The sequence below is a fragment of the Rhopalosiphum padi genome, chromosome 3, assembly GCF_020882245.1.
Source record: "Rhopalosiphum padi isolate XX-2018 chromosome 3, ASM2088224v1, whole genome shotgun sequence".
Lineage (NCBI taxonomy): Eukaryota > Metazoa > Arthropoda > Insecta > Hemiptera > Aphididae > Rhopalosiphum > Rhopalosiphum padi.
Window position 1 is genome coordinate 23,205,731 of NC_083599.1, and position 26,390 is coordinate 23,232,120.

The 26,390-nt window shown below is 27.6% G+C and overlaps 2 protein-coding genes and 2 long non-coding RNA genes across 11 annotated transcripts in view; 3 read left to right on the top strand and 1 right to left on the bottom strand.

Moving 5' to 3' along the window:
• Positions 1-26,390, bottom strand: part of LOC132927494 (uncharacterized) — a 62,296-nt gene that overhangs the window by 25,114 nt on the left and 10,792 nt on the right. Inside the window, exon 1 of one of the 3 annotated variants that reach the window (XM_060992035.1) lies at positions 18,552-18,726. The exons of the other annotated variants lie outside the window; for them this stretch is intronic. The gene's annotated coding sequence lies outside the window, so the exon portion shown is untranslated. Of the gene's footprint in view, positions 1-18,551; positions 18,727-26,390 lie in introns of those variants that run through there. 3 annotated transcript variants of the gene reach the window in all.
• Positions 7,259-10,004, top strand: LOC132927963 (uncharacterized). The gene is made up of 3 exons (XR_009661916.1): positions 7,259-7,465; positions 9,212-9,328; positions 9,715-10,004. It is a non-coding gene; the product is annotated as an uncharacterized LOC132927963 (long non-coding RNA).
• On the top strand, positions 14,239-17,475 carry LOC132923822 (uncharacterized). The gene is made up of 2 exons (XM_060987798.1): positions 14,239-14,622; positions 17,230-17,475. The coding sequence occupies exons 1-2, from the start codon at positions 14,239-14,241 to the stop codon at positions 17,473-17,475; spliced, it is 630 nt and encodes a 209-aa protein (XP_060843781.1).
• On the top strand, positions 21,736-25,724 carry LOC132927840 (uncharacterized). 6 transcript variants are annotated; one of them, XR_009661854.1, is made up of 10 exons: positions 21,736-22,178; positions 22,293-22,380; positions 22,563-22,645; positions 22,712-22,833; positions 22,898-23,036; positions 23,101-23,215; positions 24,405-24,819; positions 24,879-25,053; positions 25,122-25,313; positions 25,554-25,724. It is a non-coding gene; the product is annotated as an uncharacterized LOC132927840 (long non-coding RNA). The 6 variants fall into 6 exon arrangements; XR_009661855.1 differs by having other exon boundaries at positions 22,903-23,036; XR_009661853.1 differs by having other exon boundaries at positions 21,736-22,234; positions 22,712-23,036.

A 26,390-nucleotide genomic window follows, 5' to 3' on the forward strand; every position in this document is an offset into this window, starting at 1 on the left:
CTTTTTGTTATGCATGCGCAGAGGCGTTTTTAACGGGGAGGAGCAAGGGGGCATTTGCCCCCAGGCGGCAAAATTTTAAAATATATCATAGGCGGCATTCAGTACCTACAAATTTCTCCTACATTTATTGATTTTTTCGTCATTTATAAATTTCTCAATCAGTGATTAAACATTTTATAAATATTAATATGTATACAGATTTAAATAAATTAAATTCAAATAAAATTAATACGTAAAAATATAAAATAAAAAACATATACAGTCGAAACTCGATGGGCGAGGACGGACTTACGGTTATAATAATTGTAGTTAACTTATTATACTATTAACTATTGTTAATAATAGTTCTTGGTAAGGTATTAGCGATCCCGCATTATTGTAAATTCATGAAAATCTAGAATCTAGATACAAGTGATACGATGCAAGTACGCATTTTCATTTTTCCAGTCGTGGTAAATTATTAATTTATTTTTGAAAATCATTTACAAATAACAAAATTATCAATATATTATTATGGTAATTGCTTAGTAGTTAGTGGAGAGTAGACAGTTTGTTGTCATACTACAAATTATATTGTTATTTTTCTGTATTGAAGAGAGTAAAAAATTATTTAAGATCATCATTAGCAAATGAAAAATTGTCAACACTATTCATTTGAATTTTTATGTATTGAAAAAAGTAATATTTAGAAAGAAATGGATTGAGAAAACGATATTTATAAATTCACTACAAAAAAAGTTATGAGAAAAGGGTAATTTAAAAAAAAATAGTTTGAATTCCTAAAAGGCTTGAAAATTTGTATACATATTATTATTTATTTCTACGGTTTATGTTTTATATTATTTTTTAGAATAAAGTGTAATAATTTGTTGTTTTTATGTTAAATTTTATTAATTTATCATAGTGCTTTAAATTTTATATTTAATTTATGAGAAATTTTTCGAAATGATCAATTGTTTTATTTATTAAATATATAGCCTTTATAGCATATTTTTTGTAACAAGTTGTTTTTATTAGTTTTCATAACAACCTATCAAAATATAGATTATATTTTATATGATTGATTTAATTATATAGTATGTAAGTACGTAATTGATTACATAGATATATAAATGCTAAATATCACCTCCCAACACCTATATATTGTGTCCAAGGAGAAAAAGTATCTTTACTGTATTCATTTAATCAGTATATTATACCAGTATTTTTAATGATTGATATAGTGGTTATGGGGTGACAAAATATGTGTGCCACTGTCAGGGGCGGAGTGGGATCTAATTTCAGGTCTGGAAAATAAATTTTGCCGGCCCATTTGTTCATCAGCTAATTGTTTCAGAGGCTAACATGTAGACATAAACTTGAAAAAAATTATATAGTATACTTTGATCTATAAAATATAACTTATAAAAATAACAAATACATTTTTTATTTTAATATTTTCATTTAATATTTTATAAATAAAAGAAATATATACATGGAAATGTCACAAAGTGTACTTTAATATTTAAAAACTATAAGAGTAATATAGAAAATAATTTGGATTTTTCACCAACTGTATTTATAATCCTATTATTATTATCCAAACTGTATAGAGTTTGTTTTTCAATCGCCATCAACATGAATGTAACTTGAACGCCAAGTGTTAGGTTGTCATTGAATTTCATAAACGGTTTTGTAAATATTTTAAAGTAAAAAATGACCTTTCACAGGCCTTTTTGGATTACTGGCAAAGTTAGTAAATACTGATAAGCATACTACATACGAATATACGATTCAATTCTATAATTAAAATTTAAAATTGACACGATAGACCGATAGATAGGAACTTTCGGGAATCGAGCGGCACCATAGAATATGCGCTGCACTCGCTATTCGTGCAGTCGTATTTACGAATAAGTGGAAATATCATAGATGACAATAAATTATCGACATTCGATATTTCATAATATATTTATATATTTCATAAATCATGATATCAAATTGATACGATAACATCACGTACACTGGTACACTTCATTTTAAGACTAAGATTTGTTTGCGTAATAAAGCTCATTAAAATATATACTAATTTTGTTACCTATTTCATGAAATAAATATTTTTTTTTTTAATGTCGTGGGTCCGGCCCATATAATATCCGTCAGTACCGGTCCATCTGGAAATCCGGATGGGCTACTCCGCCCCTGGGCCCCCTGGTGACATTAAACCTTAACACGGCGCACTGTGCGTGCATATTAACGAAAACCTGATTTATAATATAAATCTATCGATATTAGTGATAATTAAGACATTATTATTGATTAGTAATTATATTATATTAATTATTATGATATTCTACAGAAAATACGTTTAGTGTACTGTCGCTTAATTTAACTAATAATCAAGGGAGTTTGCCAACAATTGTTTTAAATATGATCAATCCGGAACAAATCACTGCACACGCGCGTCATACACGGTTAAACGACTACACGGTACGCGAAGTAAGTATCATGAGGAGATAGTGAGACGTGTTTGTAAAAATAATGATAATTTATGAATTATGATTATAGTTTATAGTTTCAAATTGTAGGTCCGTCAGCCTGGCACTCCGGAAAAATTAACCCTTTTTTCGGGGCTAAATCTTGTGTTACAAATTCTAATTTTTGCGTTACAAATTGTTACAAATTAGGCACTAATTATCTAAATAGGTTTGAGTTCAAAATTTTGAATTCCGGGTGCCAGGCTGACGGACCTTCAAATTGTTTTTTATTTTTATTTTTTAACATTGTTCAGTTTAGAGATTAAGTTAGATTCTATACACACGATACGTCGATACATATCTACCTATATAATAGTATTGACTATTGAATCGTATAAACATTACACATTTATACATTCAATTCATAAACTCGAATATATTTTATTATTTTTATTTCAATTACTATTTTTTGTTTAAATTTCAAATGTAATTATAGACCAACTTGGAAAAATCAATAAGATCGACTGTAATTACTTCGGTTAGTCTGCAGGATAATGGATACAGATATTACTGGACTCAAGAAAACGAAAAAATAAACGATAACACTTCAAAGGTATTATCATATTGAAAATCTACAAATTCTGTACTATTTAATGATATGTTGTTTTTTTGTTGAAATTAGTAATTATCTATGTTTTATTTTATACGTAAACTAATCTGAAAATATTTTAAACGTGATTTATAGTCTACCGCCTGTAATAATACGACTAACGTTATCGCCTGTAATTGTGTTATTTGTGATCCAAGTGAATATTATTCGGATGATTCAGTAAGCACAATAGATAGCTCTGACACTACCGAGCAAACCGATTTGTTTCAGTACAGCGATGATGAAATAAACATGGTGTGTATTAATTTTATTGAATAAAAATAAGTGTAGTACTGTGAATATTTATTATTTGAAATATTATGCGTTACTACATTCCAATGTTTTTATATTTATTAAATTATTATTTATTTTATTTTGTTTTAATTTTTAATTTGATTAGACTGACTCAGAGTGTTCGGACGAATCAATAAGATCTACTGTGATTACTTCAGTTAGCCAACAGGAAATTAATGGTATCCGTTCAAAGGTGTGGTGATGTATTATACATTTATATACTCGTATTTTGTAAAACTACAAATTTAACACTATTTAATGATATATATATATATATATATTTCTTTTTTGCTGAAGTTATCTATTACGTTACATATTATGTAAACTAATCGGAAAATATTCTAAACGTAATTTTTAGTTTACCGCTTGCAATAATTATGATCCTAATGAATATTATTCGGATGGTGAAGTTCAACAAACAGATGACTTTGGAACCGCTAAATGTTTAGATACGTTTAACTGCAGCGATCATGAAATGAACACCGTGCGTATTATTCTTTTTTAATATCAATAAATGTATAAGTGTAAATATTAAAAAAAATTAAGAGTATGTATGTCCAGTGTCCACATTCTAGTGTTGATATTATTACCATAATAACATAATTATTATTTTTTAAATTTTACGTCTTATTAGACTAGCTCAGAGTGCTCCGACGAATCAATTAGATCAACTATATCTCAGCAGGATAATGACTATAACTACTATGACTCGGCCGAAAACGTCGAGGAGATGAATGACACACGTCCAGAGGTATATTGCAAATCTACAAATTCTAAATTACATATTTTTTTTACAAAAATTATTTAATACGTTAGATTAATAGAACAATTTTAGTTTTGAATTGTATACAAGTCAAGTCAATATATAAATAAATTTAATTAGTTTAATAATTTCAAATATGAAAATACATTTAATAGGTAAACTCTGTATGATGTGTATCATACATATTTATTTACGTAAACTAATCAGAAAATATTTTAAACATGATTTATAGTTTACCATTAGTAATAATACAACAAATGATGTTGCTTGTAAACGTGACGACCTCGGTGAAAATTATACGAATTATGAAGTAAAAATAGCAAATTGCTTTACCACCAACGACAAACAACATTCGATGACCAATTCGTTACAGTGCAGCAATGATGAAAAAAACACAGCAGTGCGTATTATTCTTATTTAATAGAAATAATTGTAAAACGTGTACGAATATTTAAAAAAAAACCATGTTTGACAACACTCTCGTGCTGAAATTATAATTATTATTATTATTTTTTGATTAGTCGAGCTCGAACAAAATAATGGCGTCTACTATACTTACGTCGGTTAGACAGCAGAAGAATGGACGATGCGTTTACGTGACTGAATACGACAAGGAGATGAATGAAATCCGTTCAGAAGTGTATAATATCGTAAACCCAAAATTTGTAAGCACACTATTTCATCATAATCTATGCAGTTTTTTTTTATTGAAATTTTAAATTCGATTTTATAGATAAGCCCAGACGAACAGTCGTTTATACTTACTCCGGCTGATCCGCATCTGAATAATGGATACAACGAAGAACGCCGTACTCAGCAACCTTCCGCATCATGCGAGTACCACAAAGATCCCGAAGTACTAATATGCACATTAATTCCAGACAATATACTTCCAAAGAACACGCCCAATGACGATGACGAAACCCATCCAAAGGTGTATACTAACCTATAATAGGTATATATTGCATATTATTTGATATTAGATATTTATTATTTGGATGTAAATATAAAATACTACATTCGTAAGTTCAATCATTGAGTGTTTATATGTGCGTACATGTTCACTAACCTATAAGGAGAATAGGTAGAATAATTGACTTGATAATATTACTTAATTGAGATGCTGCAAAGCGATGACGTAGCTATAGGTATGCCCATTTTCGCCCTAAAGGGGATTTGATACTGACCTTTTTCAATAGGAGTTTAATATAGACGTTTTTCTAAGTGCGTTCGTGTGTATCGTTTAAATGTGTGTTTAAATGAATAATGAATATTGAATATTATCTTTACCACTATCATATTGCACGTGTGTGTGTAAAAGAAATAGCGATGCGCCTCTACTATATAGTGCACGAACATATCAAAATAACTTTGAAAGTACATCAATGATCAATATTATATTTATTTTGGTTGTTTTTTTCAAAACTATCATTCATTTGCTAATCGTATAAACTAACTAACCGATTAACGCGATGATATTTCTGAATACATGTTTAAATAAATTCGTTGACATTATAACCTTTTTAAATTAATATTATTAAAATTCTAAAATTCTTAATATTTAACATTCATAAATCTTATTTTGAAATGTTTCCAGAAGTTTTTAAAGGAGGGGGTTAACCATACGATGCTGTATCCTATAGGTACCTACCACCTTACAAGTTAAACAAATATAAATATATTATAGGTAATAACTAACAGGGTAAAAAGAAATGTATTTCTTAATACGATTTAACTGACCTTTAAAAAGATTAATATAACTTAGAATTAAGAGTGATCCCTCGCTTCAATACCTAGTCATAATAATTATTATAAGTATTAAGTATTGATTATTATTTATAATTATTTTATGTATTAAACATTACGAGTATAGGTATTAGGTATTATACTACTATAGTACTATAGAACTTAGTTCATAATATCGATTAATAATAAATAATTATAATTTATAGGTACCTACAATGAAGACCATTTGATGTTTAAGTATACGATTGGTGGACTCTTAACCAAAGTCCGAAGTCATCATTACAAATTTGACTAAAACTTTCTGAAAAGCAAATAAGAAAGATAAAAATAACAAATTAGCTTAGTGTGTTTACTATTTAATTAGTTTCAAATTAGTATTTATAGTTATATTAATAACGTAATGAAGCGTTACATTATTTATGTTTACAGTTTACAAAATATATTTTTATTTATCTGTAAACGTGTTGTTCATAGATTAATATAATTAAAATAAGTATTATTATATTTGCTTATTGACTACATTGGTCTATGTTTACGTTTTATTCATATGTTTAAAGTTTTTTAGACTTAAGATATTAACTTTTAAAACTAATAAAAATCATCCTGAACTTGGGTTCACACATTTTTATACATTCTACTTATTTAGTAAATAGTAAAACAGAATCAAAGCTGCGTGTATTAAATATTATTGTCTTAAAAAAAATGTAGATACCTGTGATGGGTTTTCAATATTAACCATAGTATTTCTGGATTGTTCCACTCAATCCACTCGTAGTATCGAGTAATAGATTAATCGTTATTAATGTTTATTACGTTTTTGGGGAAAATATATGCATTATTTTGAACAATGGCCTTTCATAAATCGGTGCAGCACGTTTGGGCATTTTTACCTGTTTAGTATTCAAAATCCACACAACGTTTGAGCACTAAAATGTAAAATGTATATACGTTTGTTTAAAAAGTATATAAAATATGTACATACATGCATAATATATGTATACATATATATATATATCAAAATCATACAGGTAGATAACATACTATATATAGGTGTAAGTATATACTGTATATCTGTATGTACCTTTAATCCAGCGCGACGGTAGTGGCGCGAAGCTAAGTAAAAAAAAAAAGCGAAGCGGTCACTACCGTAGTACATTACACGAGCACGATAATAATAACCGCCTTCGGGACTTCCTACGATAATAAATATTATAGTAGAAAACAATAAAATGCGTATTCACAGACGTTATCGAAAATATCGAATATCTATTTATCTGTAATTTCCAAAGTAGTATTAATAGTGTAACAAACAAAATGCAATAAGTCCTATCCATATTTATTTCACCATAAGTCCATATCAGACAATCAGTCCGTAGTCGCTTGTCGAGTGTGTAGTGCCGTAGTCGCTCAAATATTCTTACCATGAACTCCATGGATGATATATTTGTAACAAAACGAGGAAGACGATGTGTTCTGATACAGGGATATAAGCTAAGTGAAAATAAAACCGAACTTTTCACTTCAGATGTACAAATCGTAACGTAACAGCAATCATTGGTGAGAATCTTGATTTAATAATTTCACAAAAAAAATGATCACAATCATCCGGCCACTTCTGAAAATATTTTAAATCGATAAAAAATAATGTCTACACTTAAACGAAAGGCCATTGATGATGTGTTTACTAAACCAAACAAAATAATCAGAAAAGTACTTGTTGTACTTCGTGTTTATTTACCACGAGTATAAATAACTTACGTATTTTATAACACTTTGTAGCTACATTATTTTATATTTTTAATTACTTATATTACTTTATTATTTACATCATATCATATTACTTATATTATTTTGATTAATTTGATTATATGTATATTTGTATATGTATATATATATATATATATATTATTCATGTATGTACATATTTCATATACTTTTTAAACAATACACATATACAATATACATTTTACGTTTTAATGCACAAACGTGGTATCATTTTAGGGATATAGAGTGCCCAAACGTGTTGTGATTTTGTGCTCAAACGTGTCGCAATTTGGGATAAAATGCCTAAACGTGTTGTAGCCTCATAAATATAGCAAATAAAATTTCTTATTCGTACATATATAATATACGATACGTATATATGAAGCCGTGAACGGGGCCCGGTTAAATGCTGGAAAAGGGCTGTCCCATCTGCGGCGTAATTTTTTTGACAGCGAAAATAAAAATTTCTAATGTATTATAATGTTTGGGAAATATATTGTTAATTAATAATTATTGAATAACTTGCATGACAAATAACAATAGAAATAATATTATATTATATTATACCTCCTATCCGCAGCTATTACATCAGTGATATTATTATAGCACTCGGACCGACACACTTCTATTTTCGTTCATTTAATTTTTGGGTATAAAATATATTAAATAAAATATTTTTACAGTAGCACACACTAACACATATTATAATTCATAATCATTAAATTAGATTATTAAATTTTGTATTAATAGTTTCAAATGGTTTATTTATTTTGTATGTACACTATCGAGTAATATAATTGTTGTTGCTCAAATTTGGACGAAATTACATGTTTTAATAATTAATAACAAATAAGTAATAACAATGCTAATTATTTAGTTATAAATGTTATAATTCAAAAACATTATTCGTGGGACTGAAAACTTTTAACCCGTCGTTGGTGTCGCTAATATTTTTACACCGTTAGTATCGTGTTAGCGTTTCGCTCACATATTAAATACACGTGTGAGCATACAAATATACCATTGGTACATTGGTACAGTCAAATGTCAATATTAGACTGCTATAGTATAATAATATAATAAGATAATAATTATTTTATTAACAAGATAATAAAGTATAAACCGCAAATAAAATCAATATAATTATAAAATATACGGTAAGGCGATCAGTGACGGGCGAGTACAACGCTATAACTAATATATAACTAATATATTATAATATTTGAATATGTCTGGTTGTGATTTGTGATCCTCGAGGAGTTTGTAATAACTTTAGGCACAGGGCGAACGCCAACCAGAGTGTAAATATTTTCGGATGCTATTTGGGTAGTATAAAACTACGACAAATAAATAAACCGAGAAACGAATATACGGGCAATATAAACTACAGTTTTATTCGGAAGTAAAAAAAAAAATTCGAAAATATAAATTAATTAACGGTTGTCTATAAATATATATCGGGTAATAGAAATATTTTTCGTCGGACATTGTATTTTAATAACTTATTATAATATATTAACAGAGTGTAAACTATTACAGATTGAAACGAGTGTTGACTGCAAACTGACACGAACACAAAGCTGCTGATCGACACTCAAAAAATCCAATTCTGCTAAAACATCATACGATAATAATAATAATAAATATAATCGCATAGTGAGTAGTATATTTCATCTAAATATTTAGCTGATATACCTAGGCAAAGCCGCATCGCTGCTTTCGTCGAAAAAAAAACTGAATAATACTTAACACACTATATTATTGTTTCAAACAAACGTTTTAAGCTGTCGGCTAACACACTATTAGATCAATCGTACGATCTTATCGAGGTTTATATACGACTTATTTAAATGTCAATAATAATAACTGTACTGTGATAATATCGTTACAAATTTGTACTAATTTAATAAAATAAATATGATCAAATTAATCATAGCCATAAAATTATGAGTCATTAAACAAATATATAGTCGATAATTGAATGTAAAATAAATATACAATTATACTTCGGCTTTCTATTATTATACTTCTGTTTGTTGTAGACATAAAATCGTGTACTATGCAACAATGGGTGTTCAAGCACTCTTCTTTAACACAAGCTGCAAAAACTAGGAGCGTAAACAATTGGCTTATACGACGGTACCACGGCCTAACATTAGATTGCGGCGATGTGGAGTACACGGAAATAGAAAAATATTTCAATCGATGATCAAATACAACACAATTTACGTCAAAGGTTTGCAGAAAAATACAATTATTAGTGAGTTTATGCCTTATGCCAACGTCATCAACGTGGAAGACCTATAATGTGTCCTCGTACAGATAACTTGGCTTATGACAATACACTACCTCGATGTATTTTACACACGGAATTTAATACTACCAAATGTACATTTGTATTAAAAAAATGGTTTATAAATAATACTTAAAATTTTAATGCATACCCAATATATTTGTATTATTTAATAAACAATAATAATATTTTAACATTGGCCTTTTTTTTTTTTTTGCTTTATTTAAGTATTGGTAGACATTATAAAATACTTATATCCGGTCTCGATTATCATTTCAGTCAACTCTACGTCCCCGTATAAATTTAGAAATATTAAAAACTATTTTAAAATAATTGCATTTTATAGCTTACTCTAGTCTATAATGACCGTGGGCTAAAGTGTGCACTTTATTACACTTAATTTTTGAAATTTTTACTATTACATTTCTAGTTACTTTGTGTAAATCGAGTAACCTCATTAATCGTGTTATATGAGTTATACCTATTGAGATACGTATATCCATATAATGGGTTTTTAAATGTATAATGATAAAATATTTTGTAATTAATATACTGTCTTATTGATGTAAGTAATTGAAATAAAAAACAATATCATATATATTTGTCTATGTACTAATTTCGTTGATATTATATATTGTTTCCGTGTAATAAAATAGGATAGTTATTGTTGGTAACTGTTGGTAATTTTAAACCTGCAGTATTTTATATTTGGTTAAAATCATACAAATGAATAATTAAGTTGTTAAAAATTTGAGTTATTTATATTTAACAGAATTTAAGAAAGGGGTAAATACAATGGAATTATTAATTTGACACAGGCCACGCCGTACAGGAATTAAAGTTATAATTTTATTATCCATGACCTTTATAATATTATATTCAGATTGTATTGATTTATATTTCTTCGGCAATTAATTAAAAAAAAAAAAATTATCTTAAGAACAAATCAACGAAAAAATACTACAAAATATGTAATTACATAAATGTCATTATATACACAATTTAATCGCCCTCTATATATTAACTAATTAATTGACATTTTATGTACATGACGTATAGCGATGGTATTTTAACCAATTATAACAAAAATTAAAATTCTTGAACTAATTGTTTTCCTTTAAAATTAATTTGAATGATTTTAGATTTAAATATCATGTTCAACGCTTAGAATTTATATAAAATAAACATATTTAGCAAGTCCCATAGTGGCATAGGTTGATAGGCTACTATATATTACTTACTAATTACTGTTTAACACATAATATATGGTTGTTATAAATGAGTTACCAAATAACTAACATTGTTTTATTTGATATGAATATAGTGTAATATTTGTTCTGTATTTTAGATATGGTCAATAACTGTGTTATAATAATCTGTGCAGTTAAAATTGTACATATAGTATATAGTATAATAAGAAGGCACGTAAATCCACAGTATTTAGAGTGTTATGCCTTGGTTTTCATTGGAATATGCATGTATATAATTACAAAAATAAATATACCTATAATACCTATACCTATATATATAATATCTGATTTAAAATCAAAACAAAATATTCTAATAAAGTTATTTAAGTTCATAAATGGCATTAATATATTTATAAATATTTATAAGTACAATTAATCACAACAAATATCTAAATAAATTAGTTCATTGGTATCATAGATTCTAATATTCTATCCCAAAAGTCCTGTATTACCCTTAATATCTCCACGGTAAAACAATATATCTACTTTAACGTTTCAGTTCAGAAAAATAATAAGTATTAGTATTGAGTAAAAGTATTAAAAAAATATGTATAATAAAAATAGAAGTTTGCGTATGATTTAACAGCGTAATATTTAGTTACACGTTACTGATTTTCAAAATATAATTTTAACTCTTAATGCTAATGTAGACATTGTCGATTATTGAAATATGAAATTTCAAGTACATCAAAAGCAAAACATATTTTGTGTATATTATTATGTAGCCAATGAAGGTATCATTAGGCTTAGCCCCCCCACCCAAAAAAAAGCCCACCAAGCCCCCTCAAACATAACAATTTTGTAGTTTCATTTATATTTATTATATTAAAAAACAAGAAATATAACACATAATAATTTTTATATTATAAGTTTGTTTGTATAATATTTTATACAAAAATTAAAATTATAAGCTGGAACACTGTCCTATAATAATTTGTTTTATCGTCTGTCGAATAAAACAAAATATATAAAATTATATTAATTTGGAAATACAATATTATTATGTAATATAAATTACTTCAATATCAATATTAAAAAAAAATATGGGTACCTATTATGAAACGTATTATTTAATGATGTAGGCTGACAAACCATCTCTGCTCAAAACAATTGTTCGAGGATACAATGATATATCATCGAATTCAAAATTAATACATCCATCCATCACACAGTGATCCGCTTAATGTAAGTATATGTACAGTAAGTACAGTAAGTACTGTACAACAAAGCAGTAGCCATTACCTACTTCCCCATATTTTTTTTTTATACCTATTATAATAATAACTATTTTTATTAATGAAAAATTTGATTATTGAATTAAAAAGTTCAAATGATAATTATAGACCCTAGTTCAAAATTCTAAGTTTTAATTTGCTTTTAAACACGTTATTATTTAACTTATATACTCGTAATTTATTCTTGTTCGCTATTAAATAATTTGTGTAAATATAATTTTAGTCTTAATTCTATAAAAATATGGTATAATATATTGTAATATATTGTATTATTTTACTTTTACATTTTACTTTTTTAGCAAACCATGGATACCTTTTCATTAATATCATCTTTTGGAGGATAGTCAGGCGTAATAAACTAAATAATTGTTCGTATGATAAATATCATTAGCACACATAAATAATCAATATTAACCGTCGAATCTTTGATTGTCAATATTCTGTATTAATTTATAAATAAATGCAATAATTTAGATCTGTATGCCTGTAATATTACAGAGTTATAAAAAAAATGTGTATGATGATGAAGTAAAAATAGTTATGATCTGCAAAATCGATACCATACACTACGCTTATAGCTCAGCTCCCAGCCATAACCTTTTCAAAATGAGATCCATTTTTTTCACTTTTAAGCATATATTATGGAACCAAAACATTAGGTGTAAAATTATAATTTTTTTTTTACGTTTTTTTTCAGCCGGTATATTATATACAATATTTATGTTTATAGTCACTGATAACATCTAAAATTTAATTTAAAGAATTACATTTTTAAATAATTTTTACTTGTTAATTTATATTTATACAATAAATACTTACCTATACTGTATAAAATTTTCATAAATATCGTATCATTTGTATCATATAATGTAAAGTATAATTTTATTTATTTTAAATTGTAGGTACAACTATTTGTATTTTTATTCATTATTCAAATTATTTCATTTACTTTTACTACAATTTAATATGAACCATCATTGATATATTTTATTTGTAAATAGGTACTCAAAAATGTGTAATCATGATGAGTATATTCAATTTAAGTCTTAACCTAACCTTAATAAACTAGTAACTACTTATAATAGTTATAATATAGGTAGTGATGTATAGTTGTCAAACTATAAGTTATGTACTTAATACTTAGATATATCTATAATACATTATTAATGATTACTACATTCAATATGTCGACATAAGTATAGTTCTGAATATTATGATTACAATAAATATAACTACAACGGAATCTTATAAAGTTATAAATAATAAATATTTTAAACGATTACAATAATCAGTTGCTGTGATTTTATTAATTTTAAAATTTTTCCAATTATTTAATTTAACCTTCAAAACGAATTAAAATTGAAATCATATTTGGATAAGGTAATTCATACTATTCATAGTATTACTTGTTTGTTGTCAAGAATGTAGCAACTACTAGTTTCTTGTATGGTATGTTTCTTATCCTATTATTTAACATAAAACAAATACTAAAAATGTAATCATATTAATTTTATTGATTAATATATTTGTAACTAAAATATTATTACGTAGGTAACCAAAAAAAAAAAAAGTGTACCATATAAATATTTTTCTTAACTAGTGAATATGTTTACAAAAAAAAAAAAGTTTTTTTGTTAAATCGTGCGTCGTAACATTAATCTTTCTCAAAATATTTTACTCATAGGGACCGAATAAACAAACTTTTATAGCTCATATTTTGATTTATATAAAATAACAATTATTTTTAACGCGTTCGATAATTCAAATAACAATTCTATCACATTAACGATGGACCTGTTTGTTATTTTTTACTTTGTATCCGCCGTCATATCATTGGTGCTGTTCCTTTTATATCTAGATTCTGGGAAATCCGACAACGACAAAAAGACTCTGTGGTCGAGACTAGAGCTAATGAGAGACGAAGGCATATTTAAAAACAAACCCGCGCCACTGTCCAAGGATGTGATATATGCTATGATGCAGAGGGGAATTTATTCATTAGACACTGACGTTCAAACGTACAACGATGGCGGCGAGGTCCACCGGTGGACGCGCGAGCTGCTCGAAAATTCGCGTTATAAGCTGGAAGAAAATCAACCGAATATTTTGACGTATAAGAATATGGCCAACAATTTTTTAGAAAACGTCGAAAGGGAAATCGAAGAATTCGAGGTTATTGTCTTTATTTTATTAATAACAGGTATTATTTTTAACAATACATAATATATGATGCCTGTTATAATACTATATTATCGTAAATTATGGCCGTGTATTTGAAAACAAAATAATTAAAGAGTTGACAATATAGATAATTAAATTCCCTAATTTTAGGGGAATCGTATAGCTTTGTAGGCGTGTGTTTAAGAGGGCGTCACACCCGCATGCGTTGTCTCTGTCTTACAACAGTACCTATACGTAACATGGCAAATTCACGCTCAGCAGATCACGTCTAGTGATCTTAAACTAGTTCCGTCAGTTTAATAATTAGAGTGAATCCGACCTATTATGAGACTCGATGGTAAGAAAATGATCTGTGTTTGTATGTTGGTTTTTTACGATAGTTCAATTTTTAGCGAGTTATGCGTATATAACATGGCGTAAATTAAAAATGCTCATAACCCACTTAAAAACTTAATACTCGTAAAAAACCAACATACAAACACAGATAATGTTCTTACCAGCAAGTTTCATAATAGGTCGATTCACTCTAAATTTTAAACTAACGGAGCTAAACGTGATCTGCTGAACATAAATTTGTAATGTTACGTACTTGTAAGACGGAGACAACACATGCGGGTGTTAGACAGTAGCCTATTACAGTGGCGTACATTCAAATTTGCTCTGGGAGGGGTTTAAAAAAAAAAACTAACACTAAAACCTTCTCTTTAAAACTACCCATTTTTCTAACAATCAAACACATAACACGTAAAAAAAAGATTGAATTTTCGATTGTTTTTTTTTCAGCCATGATTACTATTTATTTTACCTTCAAAACCTAAAATATATCGAATGATAATGATGAATGATGATAAAACATTATTAATTGCCTATATATTATGATATAATATTATTGTTATCGGCGATCGACGATGCACGACGCCGTCATTTCGGGAAAAAATAAATACCAATACTAAAATCTAAAATCTAAGACTACTATACTTAAAAATACAATATATACTATATGTGTATGCATATTAACTTTACTGATAAAAAAAAAAAAAATCATTAACTTGCCCATTCTTGTGTGTTTATGATTAATTTTAATATTTTAAATTTTAATGTTTAATGTTTTCTTAATAAACAATTTTAATGTTATAAACTCTAACTAATCTTATCTAAATACTTACCTATGATTTATGGAGTTTAATGAATAGTTATTAGTTTTTGACATAAACTTCTCCAACGGCAGAATAAAACAGAATGAACGAAAAATTCATAATTTTATTAAACGAAAATGTTTAACATGAATACATGATCATTTACGATAGTGCTATAAAAATAGAATCCATTTCACCGTATTATTGTTCACGCGAAATTTTACGATTATAACGTAATCGGTTTTTTCTCCGTTGTCCGATCGAGTCGGTCGAGATAACGACAATATTAATATGTATTTTTGTCTGCACGCAACTAACTGTGTACAATCAAAATTTTTATGACATTTAATGTCTATTTTGATTGATATATGGCACCCATAATTTCGTTATAAAATCTTTTTTCGTTGTTGGTAAAGTATAGTGTATACTCAATAGTCATATTATTATTATTCATCAATAATATCAATTTTTTTTGGTCCTAGGGGGGGGGTTTGAACCTGACCCTCCCCCCCGTATGTACGCCACTGGTGGCCTATTATTATATAATATAATACATTTTCGGAGTAGTTATTCTCAAGGAGTTGGGTCTTTGTATATAGTAATGATTATCTGCTTTTAGAACGAGAAACACAACAGAATGTAAACAAATAGGAAAAAACTGTATTTCATTATATTTATATCATACCTGCTTAAATTGTAATGGGTACGCTGATAATAGACATAAAATAAAAATCATGTACTTACATTATATTATTCATCTATTATTATATATTTTACTATGTGTACGTTACGGCAAAAGTACAAATACCGGTAAAACCTAGGATACACATAATAGTGTTTGGTCAAAGCCCGCGAATGATTTTCGTAGTCCGGACTTTTACAAACGAGGTTTGGTAAATCTTAGGATAAACGACGCGTTGCAGCGTTGGTAAAAGTCAGATATTTTTTTACCAATTATGTGATATATTTTCCATTGCTTTATACTCGTGTATACAAATAATAATTATTATTTTAGAGATTACACCATTTAAAAGTTCATAAAACTGTCGTTTAAGTGATGTAAATATTATATAATTAATAATAATATAAATGTGTGTACCTACCTATATAATATACTAGTAGGTGATATAGCTAATGTAGTACCCAATATAATAAATATTATTTTTATGTACAAGTATAAAGCATGGGAAAACATATCAAATAATTGGTAAAAAATTCACTACTTATACTAACACTGCAGGTTGTTTATCTTAATTTTTAAGATTTACCAAATCTCGTTTATAAAAGTCCAAACTACGAAAATCGTTCGGGCTTTGACCAAACACTATTATGTGTATCCTAGGTACATATACATATACATATAATAATATATATATATATATATGTCGCTCGTATTTAAGTGTGTATGTAATATATTATTTTTACATCGCCTTTAATTATAATTATTTATATTAACATAAAGGATAATCTTTGCAAACTGAACAACGATTTGGAACAGATTATTGAGGCGCATCAATCCATAAAACATGAAATCGATAAACAATTGTGCCAGGGCACAGAGAAGAACGTAGTAGTTCGCGACGACTGCAACCGCTCCTGGATACCACCAGTGTCATCCTTTCAATGCCCCATAATTGCAGACAGCCAAGGTGAAGACAATTTCCTGGCCACGTTAGATCGATTTGAAAAGGAAAGAGGAATAGCATAAGTCTTTATTAATTGTAAAAAATTCGAATTTAAATACATGACCGATTTTAAGAGGATGTCAGCGCAGTATTGTTTTCTCTGTTTTCCGAGTACAACATAGATAAAAAGTATTCACGCAAAATTATTTTTTCTTATGTTTTTTTAGAAATCTAAGAGTAAAATTACTTACCATAAATATTTAAAAAAATAATATTTTTAGAATATGGGTTATTGATGTCTAAATATTATCATAAAACAATTAAATATTCATTTAAATTTGCATACAAATAAAATAATAAGTAAATAAAAACTGATACATCAAATCCTCAAAAATATTATCCTCTATAATTTACGTAATAGGTGATTTTACTTTAAAAACGAAAAAATTGATCTTTGTAAATGCGTTTTATTTATGTTGCCCGTGGATCTGGGAGAGAAAACCAATACTATGTTAGCATCCTATTAATAGCTTAATAACTTTGATGCTTTTAATTTAATAATTGATAATATTTATTATTTAATACAATTATACATCTTAAATTTAATAATTTAATATGTTATCAATTTATCATTATTACATTTAATTATAAACATATTAGAAATAGTAATACAACGACGAGATCCTCGAAGGCTCGAAAATAGAATTCTGATATTTTATTGACGGAAAAGTTGTGTCCTATAGTAAGTTACACGTCACAGCTAGTGACTATAATATGTAACATAATATGGCTATAATGTGTCTATAATATGTAACATAGACTATAGAGAGTATAGAGTATTAACTAATAGTACTATAGTTACTTTATAGTCTATACCACGTATTACGTATATACCTCATATTATATTTTACATTGCAAGCCCGCAACACGTTTTATTAAATATTATTTTGATTTTAATTTATTTGAAATTTCTATCAATAATACGTTTGATTTATCACATAATTTTTATAGTTTGTATATAATATTGTAAAAAAAAATATTTATATACAGTCATACGTCACTCGATTTCAGAGGATATTCCACATTTCCACATTAAAGATGTGAAATATATTGAAGCATACATCAAATGCTATATTAGCAGAAAATATTTTGTACTCACACCGTTATCAGCAATCTTTTTCAAAGTTAACTCTATCTCCACTGCTGGACTGCTGTGCTATTATTTTGGGCCCAACACAAGTTTTCTTAGTGGGACCCAGACGCCGCCAGTATTCATATGTATATGAAATAAAAAAAAATAAATAAATAAATAACATAGGTATAGGAGTTTTAATGTTTGAATTAAAAAAATAGGTATTTCAAAATAATTACCAGTTGATATAAAATATGTCATATCTTGCATTGAACTACAGATTTGTTCTATAGTAAATTTTTGCTTTCACAATCCCTGGCTCTCCTTCAAAAAATTTAATAAATTATCCATATTTTCTCCAAAAACTGTTTTGAAATTTCAGTATTTTTATAGAAAATTTGAAAATCTATATCGACCTAGAATAAAATTGTCAGTAATATTTTTTTTTAGTTAGAACAAACAATACTTCAACATATGTTTTATTATTTTATAACGATAAAAATTATAGACATGTAAATTAGTTTTTCTGTTATTTTCAAAGCCTATACGAAAAACGATTCTGAACGGAGATGATTTGTCAGTAAATGATAATTAGCAGGATTTATCATATTATTACCTATATTTAAATTGTAGTATATCGTTATTTTACGCGATTTCGTAAAAAATTAAATTTCTTAAGCTCATAAAATTTTTTCTTTATCGACGCTACAATTTTTTTTTTACGGTTACTTGAAGGAAAACTTATGGATAACCTAGTATTGGATTTTTGAAACTTAAGTATAAATCACAAAAATTTTATGAATTTTCAACTTCAAAATTCCTTGCAAATTTTCGCGATTTTGATATATTATGTAAATATTTGAACTTTAAATGCTTATAAACAAAAATTGTGACTAACGATTTTTGGTTTTTTTTTACTACGATAAGTACAACAACTTATAATAAACCTTGTATTAAAGTTTAAAGATTTTTTGGATAGCCAAATTTTTTTTATCGGCATTTTAAGAAAAAAAACTTAGAAAAGTCTAAAATTTCAATTGTCTATAAGTAGCTTAAAAAATGTCAAAATATTTTGAACATTTTATCGTAAAGAGATAACGCTAATGTAAACATTTGGTGAAAATTTCAAGTATTTACAATGATTCGTTTTTGAGTTACAGCAAAATCAAAATATCGATTTAGTCAAAAAGTGGTTATGCGTAAAAATTCCCGTTTTTCCGTAATTTTTTCAGGGTTTTTCCCGACGCTTTTGAAAACTAATGGAAATTTTCCTTTTCAAAGAGGGGCTGAAGTCAAAAATCGAAGCATTATTACTACTCCAAAAAGTGATGACAGACAGAAAAATCAAAAAAAAAAATCAATACATTCATCACTCCGTTCAGAATTTAAAACTCATCGTCTCGCCCTCCAAAATATTGTCATCTTTTAATTTTATTATAGGTACATTTACTCTAAGACCAAAATTGAGCTAGTTCTACTCAGACTGCGTAAATGCGTTTTGTTTATGTCGTACGTACGTGTAAGACGGAGTCAAACGTCATGCAGGTGCGACGTCCTCTTAACGTTCTTTGTGAAAACATAATACCTATAGAAGTAATACTTTCGTATACTTTTCGATCTTATGATATTCCTTATTTTAAATATCAAAACCTTTATTTTTTTTTTTACAACTATATATTTACTAATATTTTGTAAAATGTAAAAGCTAAATTATTATTTTAAACATAATAATGTTTATTAATCTAATAATATATTTGATCGAAATAATAAAAAAAAAAGTTTCATTTTATAAATTCAATTTATTAAATTATTACTTAAATATATTGTAAATTCTACCAACCGAATGTTTTATTATAAATACATTATTTATTAATTTCTTAATATTTTTGTATAACTAATAAAATTAATATTATTTCATTTATTTCAATAAATTTATGTTTATTAAAAATTGATAATTACGTATGGTGATATTTGGTTCAGTTTAAGACAAGTTATCCGATTACTATAATACTATTAAACAAAACAAAACAAACAATATAAAAATAAGTGTTTTTCAATCTCCAAAGATATTACCCTTACTCTTTAGGTAAGTGTAAAATATGTATTATACCATATAACATAATCTATATTAATAACCGTGCTGCAAAAAATACTTATGCGAAGTGCCTATTTCAATAAACGATTATATTATAATTAGTAATGGCTTTTTATTTTTTTTTCGTAACAAAAGTTACAGGAACATAAAGTAGACGTAGGCGTGAACATACATAATATAATAGTAGGTGGATTTAGGATGATGTAGAACGACAGAACATATAGTTAGTACTTAGTAGTTACTCTGTACTGATCCATACATACACAGGTTACGGGTAATGGGTTTTGGGTAATATAACTTACTTACTTACATTACATTACCTACGAACATAAATAAAACAAAATAACAATAAATTAAGGAGATGTAGGTAATATTTCGTAAACAAATAACTTGTAGTACTGGTGGATTGAAAGTTCACATTACTATGTATACGCTGCAAAATATTACTATTTTAATATGAAAAATTATACAATTACAATATTGATATCATTAAAATGTATATAGGTATAGGTGTTTTAAATGCAGATTAAAGCGTCTTATTTCATCAAAATCAAATATTAATATACATATTATTGATTTTAATAATTCTACATTACTTCGTTTACTCAATTAATTGCTACGGAAATCGAATTTTTCACGCCAAAATGTTTACCTATTTCATTCAGGAATGTCATTATTTATTTACATTCAACATTGATATAAGTAGTTTTGTATCTTTTCACGGGGGACATTTATTCTGATTTCGCATTCGGTTGGTATGTTTATGTTTGTACGAATCAATTAAAATATATTTTTTTTTTAACAGAACGCTAGCTGATTTTATTTACTTTTAATTCACGATAAAACGCAAAATCATTTTATTAATACCTAGTGGTTTATTTAGTAAGTTAGTCTTAATGTATCGGTACGCACATCAATTTTACGAGATGTACAATATTTATAACGGGCCGTGGACTGTGGTTAAAAATGTTTTAATAATTCCCGTTCGAAAATAATATTATAACGTACGTGGGCGCGTCTGCGTAGCAACATCTGCGTCGCAACCGGTGGTTGTTTGGCCGAGCGCACAGCTGATTTCGGTAGATACATTATTTCAGAGTGTGCGGCGCGCGGCGGTAGAGAGAGTCTACCGATTTGTCTTCTCGTCCTTGCCGCCGCGGATAAAAATATTACAAAAACTTAAACATAACCTACAAATAATGTCAATATTTTTTTGGTTCGCGGACGAAATTACGTCGCGGGCGCGCGACGAGCGTTAAACAGCCGACCGCTCGGACCGATGCGAAAATTCACGTTCGCCGTGCGGTTGGTTACACCGATCGCCAGCCGTCGTCGCGTGCCCGCCAAATCGGGAAAATCAGCAAATTGCGTTTCGAGCGCGGCGGGTAACTCAAACGTCGTATACGATATCACATATTTGTATAGAATATGATTATACCTAAACTCTACAGGTTGCTCACCGATACGCATTGCTCACGCTGTGCATACTCCAACTCGCCGGACGTCCCGGTGGTTTGGCATTTGCCAATATTTATGTCAGTCGCTGCCATTGAATAAACGTAAGAGTTTACGGTCCGCGGTTATCTCCGAGCGCCAGGCCGCGGACAAGCATACAGTGATAATAATATAATATATTCGTAATTCGTTTACGATTTGTGTACCTATTATTTTAGTGCCAATACGCGGACATTGCACCGTGGATTCGGTTTTCGCAGTACCCCTCACGAAAAGGACAGCGATGGACCAAGTTCAAATAAACGCGTGAGATATCAATGATTAATTAATTACACAGTTATTGTATCGGATAATTTTACCATCGCTCGCATGAATCTGTCAAATCCTATCTAGACAGGATATTTTATTAGACCCGTCTAATAAAAATAATAATAATAATAATATTGTCGTTCACCAATTGATTTTATGTCGATATTTGATTGTTATAGATATAAGCTTTTGTTGAAAAACGCCCGATGTACTTCATTTAGTACCAATTTAAAAATGATGTTTGAAGACGCCATTGAAATCCGTAAGTATTATTAGACCATATCTATATCTATTGTGTTATAATGCTCTGACAATTCTTTGATTTCAGTTGTTAGTACAAAAATTTGTTTACCGGTTTCTCGAGAGGTACTTAATAGTTTTGTCACAGAAATCGTGCCCGCTTTAAAAGATAAACTGGCACTCCATTTGGCTAATTTCATACTGGATAAAGTAAGACTTTTTTTTCCACGTACCTACTTAATTTGTTTAAATTACCATTTCATTCAATTATTAGATAAGTCATAGGAAAACATATTTTGATCAAGTAGTAGCCAGCACATATCTATATTTATATAGGTTATTAAATATAAAGGAAAAAATTGGAAAGAAGGACTCCAGAAGCTGATCTGTATTCCACTTGAATCGGAACAAATGTATTTATTTTATTTTTAATAGATAGTTTATTACAATTTATATTAATTTGTATATAATTTTTAGACAATTTTCAATGGAATTAAAAATGGAAATATTTATTAGAATTGTACATTTTTATTTGGAAGAAAATAATCCAAATCTAGCAGAATTTTATATTGTTAAAGCTGCAAAAATACAGGTTTGATTTATTCAAATAATTAATAAAGTTTGCATCCTTATGTATGTGGTTTATCAATGTGTTTTATTTATAACTTGATTATAGAAATAGGTATGGGTAGTGGTAGGAAGATGTGATCAATTTTGTTGCTATTGATTTATTTATTTATAGTGGTGATGGATTATCAAAACATTTTTACAATACTGTTATATTGTCATCGTTAGTTTAAATTTTAATATAATTTTCTCATCATTGACAACTTACTGGGCGAGTGTAATTGCAAAATTATTTAATTTAACTAAATAAAGAGGTCGTAATAATGGAATATTTTAATATATTTGAAAAGTGGTGGGTTTTGTTTAAATAATGTTTGTATTTAAGTTGTATAAATCTTTTTTGCTTAGTCTATCAAATTCATTAAGAACTATATCTGATGATAGTATTGATTTTACTATTATTATTTTTTTTTTTGGTAGTCTTGACTTTTTTTTAGCTTTTATAAGTTTAAAAATGTCTCTTATTTACCTCACTGTAATTATGAAATTTATAACTATTATTTTTAGTAGTTTATAAGTAAACAGAAAAGTAAGTGTTACATAAAACATATTTTAAGAGCTTGATAGCTGATATGTATTTTTGCTTTTTCAGCGTTACACACTATAATTGTGTTCTTGTTGATACATTTTCAATTATTAACACATTGACTCCGAATGTATCATAGATATGGTATATAAGTATTTTTATGGACGTTAGTAGTTGCACTTTGTTATTTTTAGAGCACAGATTTTTAAGCACTAAAAAGTATTAAAATATGCCATATAATATGTAGTAAAAATCATGAAAATATACAAAAAAAAATTTTTTCAAAATAATTTATGGTAAAAAGATGCATTTTTATTTGATTTACAAATTTAACAACTTATAAAAATTAATAAAGTTACTTAATGAATTTTGCTGTGTACTGTATTTTTTTTTTCATTAAAAAATAATTCTAAAATATATTTATTATTTTGATTTTAGGGTGACTTAATGTTTGATTCTAGTGGCTAAAGGTGACATGAATAAAAAAGGTTGAAAATCACTGCCCTAATTTTACCAATAAATTTATAGTAAAATATGTTACATTAGTAGACCATATACACAATAATCATATTTAAAATTATCTAATTAAATAATATTTCCAAAATTGTATTTATTTTTATTCTTCTAGTTTCTATTAGACAGTGCAAATCTTAGGATTTGGTATAAAGTGTATCATGCACGCGTATTAGATCATCGTCACATGTTTATTGAGGCTGCACGTGAATATTATGAAGCGTCTCATATAAATAATCTAAATCAGTGTTTCCCAACTTCTTTTACTCACGGAACCTTTACAGGAGCTTGAACATTTTGTGGAACCCCCCATATCATTTTTGGAGTTATTCTATGTTAGAATCATAATTCAAATCAAAAATATTATTAATTCATTTATATTTTCCCAAATTTCTCACGGAACCCTTGGCACCGGCTGACGGAACCCTTAGGTTCTGCGGAACACCAGTTGGGAAACACTGATCTAGATGCAATGGTACACTTAACATTATTGAAAGCTGCTTTTGCATGTACAGTACTATCTCCATCTAGTAAGATACATGAGCAATACGGTTTATATAATATTATTCATCTATGTACTTTGTATTAGATTATGCACGATCCAAAATGTTAAAAACATTTTATGATGAAGACATGCAATGCTGAACATGTTACCTGTTCCAATTTTAAAAAACTTTGCCTGGGTCATCTAATTCAACCAGACGATATTGAACTTATACGAGAACTCCTTTTGCCATATCATAAGGAAATAATAACAGACAATTGTAATTATCTACAATAGAATATATTATTTAATATCTAAATATGTGTTACATGTCTAAATATCTTACAGCATTATCTTTATTGGCTGAAACTTTAATTGAACATAACATTTTTGCGGTCAGTAAACTGTATAAATATATTAAAATGAAGTATTTAATATATTTATGGAAAATTGAAAAAATAGCAAGAAGAATGGTTTCTGAAGAACGTATCAAAGGTTGTTTAATTGATAACATTGGCGGTTTTATTTACTTTAGATGCTGTAAGTTTTATGTTTGTGCTATTCCAGTGTTTTCCAACCTTTTTGTAATGGTGACCCACAAATTTACTGTTTGTTGGGTATGCAACCTCCACTAAAAAGAAGTTGTCTAGGTTTTTTTTTATATATTATTATCAATATAGTTGCCAAATTAGCTTAAAAACGCCACAAGTTGTAACCCATAGGTTGGGAAACACTATTATTCCATGTTCTATAATCCTTTTATATTTTTTTTGTTTATAGCCCAAAATGTGGACAATTCAATATCAACTTTTAATATCAAATTTGACTCTGTGCGCTGTCATGAAAATGCTATTATTCAAATCATGTTTACTAACTCGCGAATGTAATAAGTATTCTGATAATCAAACGTCATAATAAATTAATAAAGTAATACGATAATACTTTTCTAAATTATGTTTGTTACAATTAATTTTTAAACCTTTGTAAAAAAAATTAGGTATATATAAGTGATCATAATTGATATGTAACTAATTAATAAAAAAAAAAAATGAAACTTATTAAGCTCATAAGAAAAAGTATTTAAATCTATGAATATTGTATCTTAGTTCTTTAGTTAAGTATTAATCAAACGTTTTAAATATATTATTACAATATCCTTTACAGTGACTTAGTGAAGACTAAGTATGTTTAGTTGAAACTCATAGATGTAACTATGAATCCCCACTCAATGATCGGTTTCACTATGGTAGGGTACACGTCTAGTGGTGTATTGCTAAAAATATTCGGGGGTATATGCCTTCTAGATCTTGGGTGTCAATGATATACCTATAACATTGAATCAAAAAAATTTTTTTCTCGCTTCGCTCGAATTAACTAACAATCTGTATTCTAATTATCAGTACCTATCACTTTGATCAAAGATAACTTAAAAAAAATTGTACAGTCTAAGAAATTAGAATGGTTACTAACTACCAATAACTTAGTGATTAGTGCACTAATTATGATTGCTAGAGCCCGGAACTTGATGCATTTGCATCTTTTTTTCTAACCATTACATTCGAGACTCGTCTTTACAGAAATTTAATTCATGAAATATAGAATTTAATAGTACAGTTT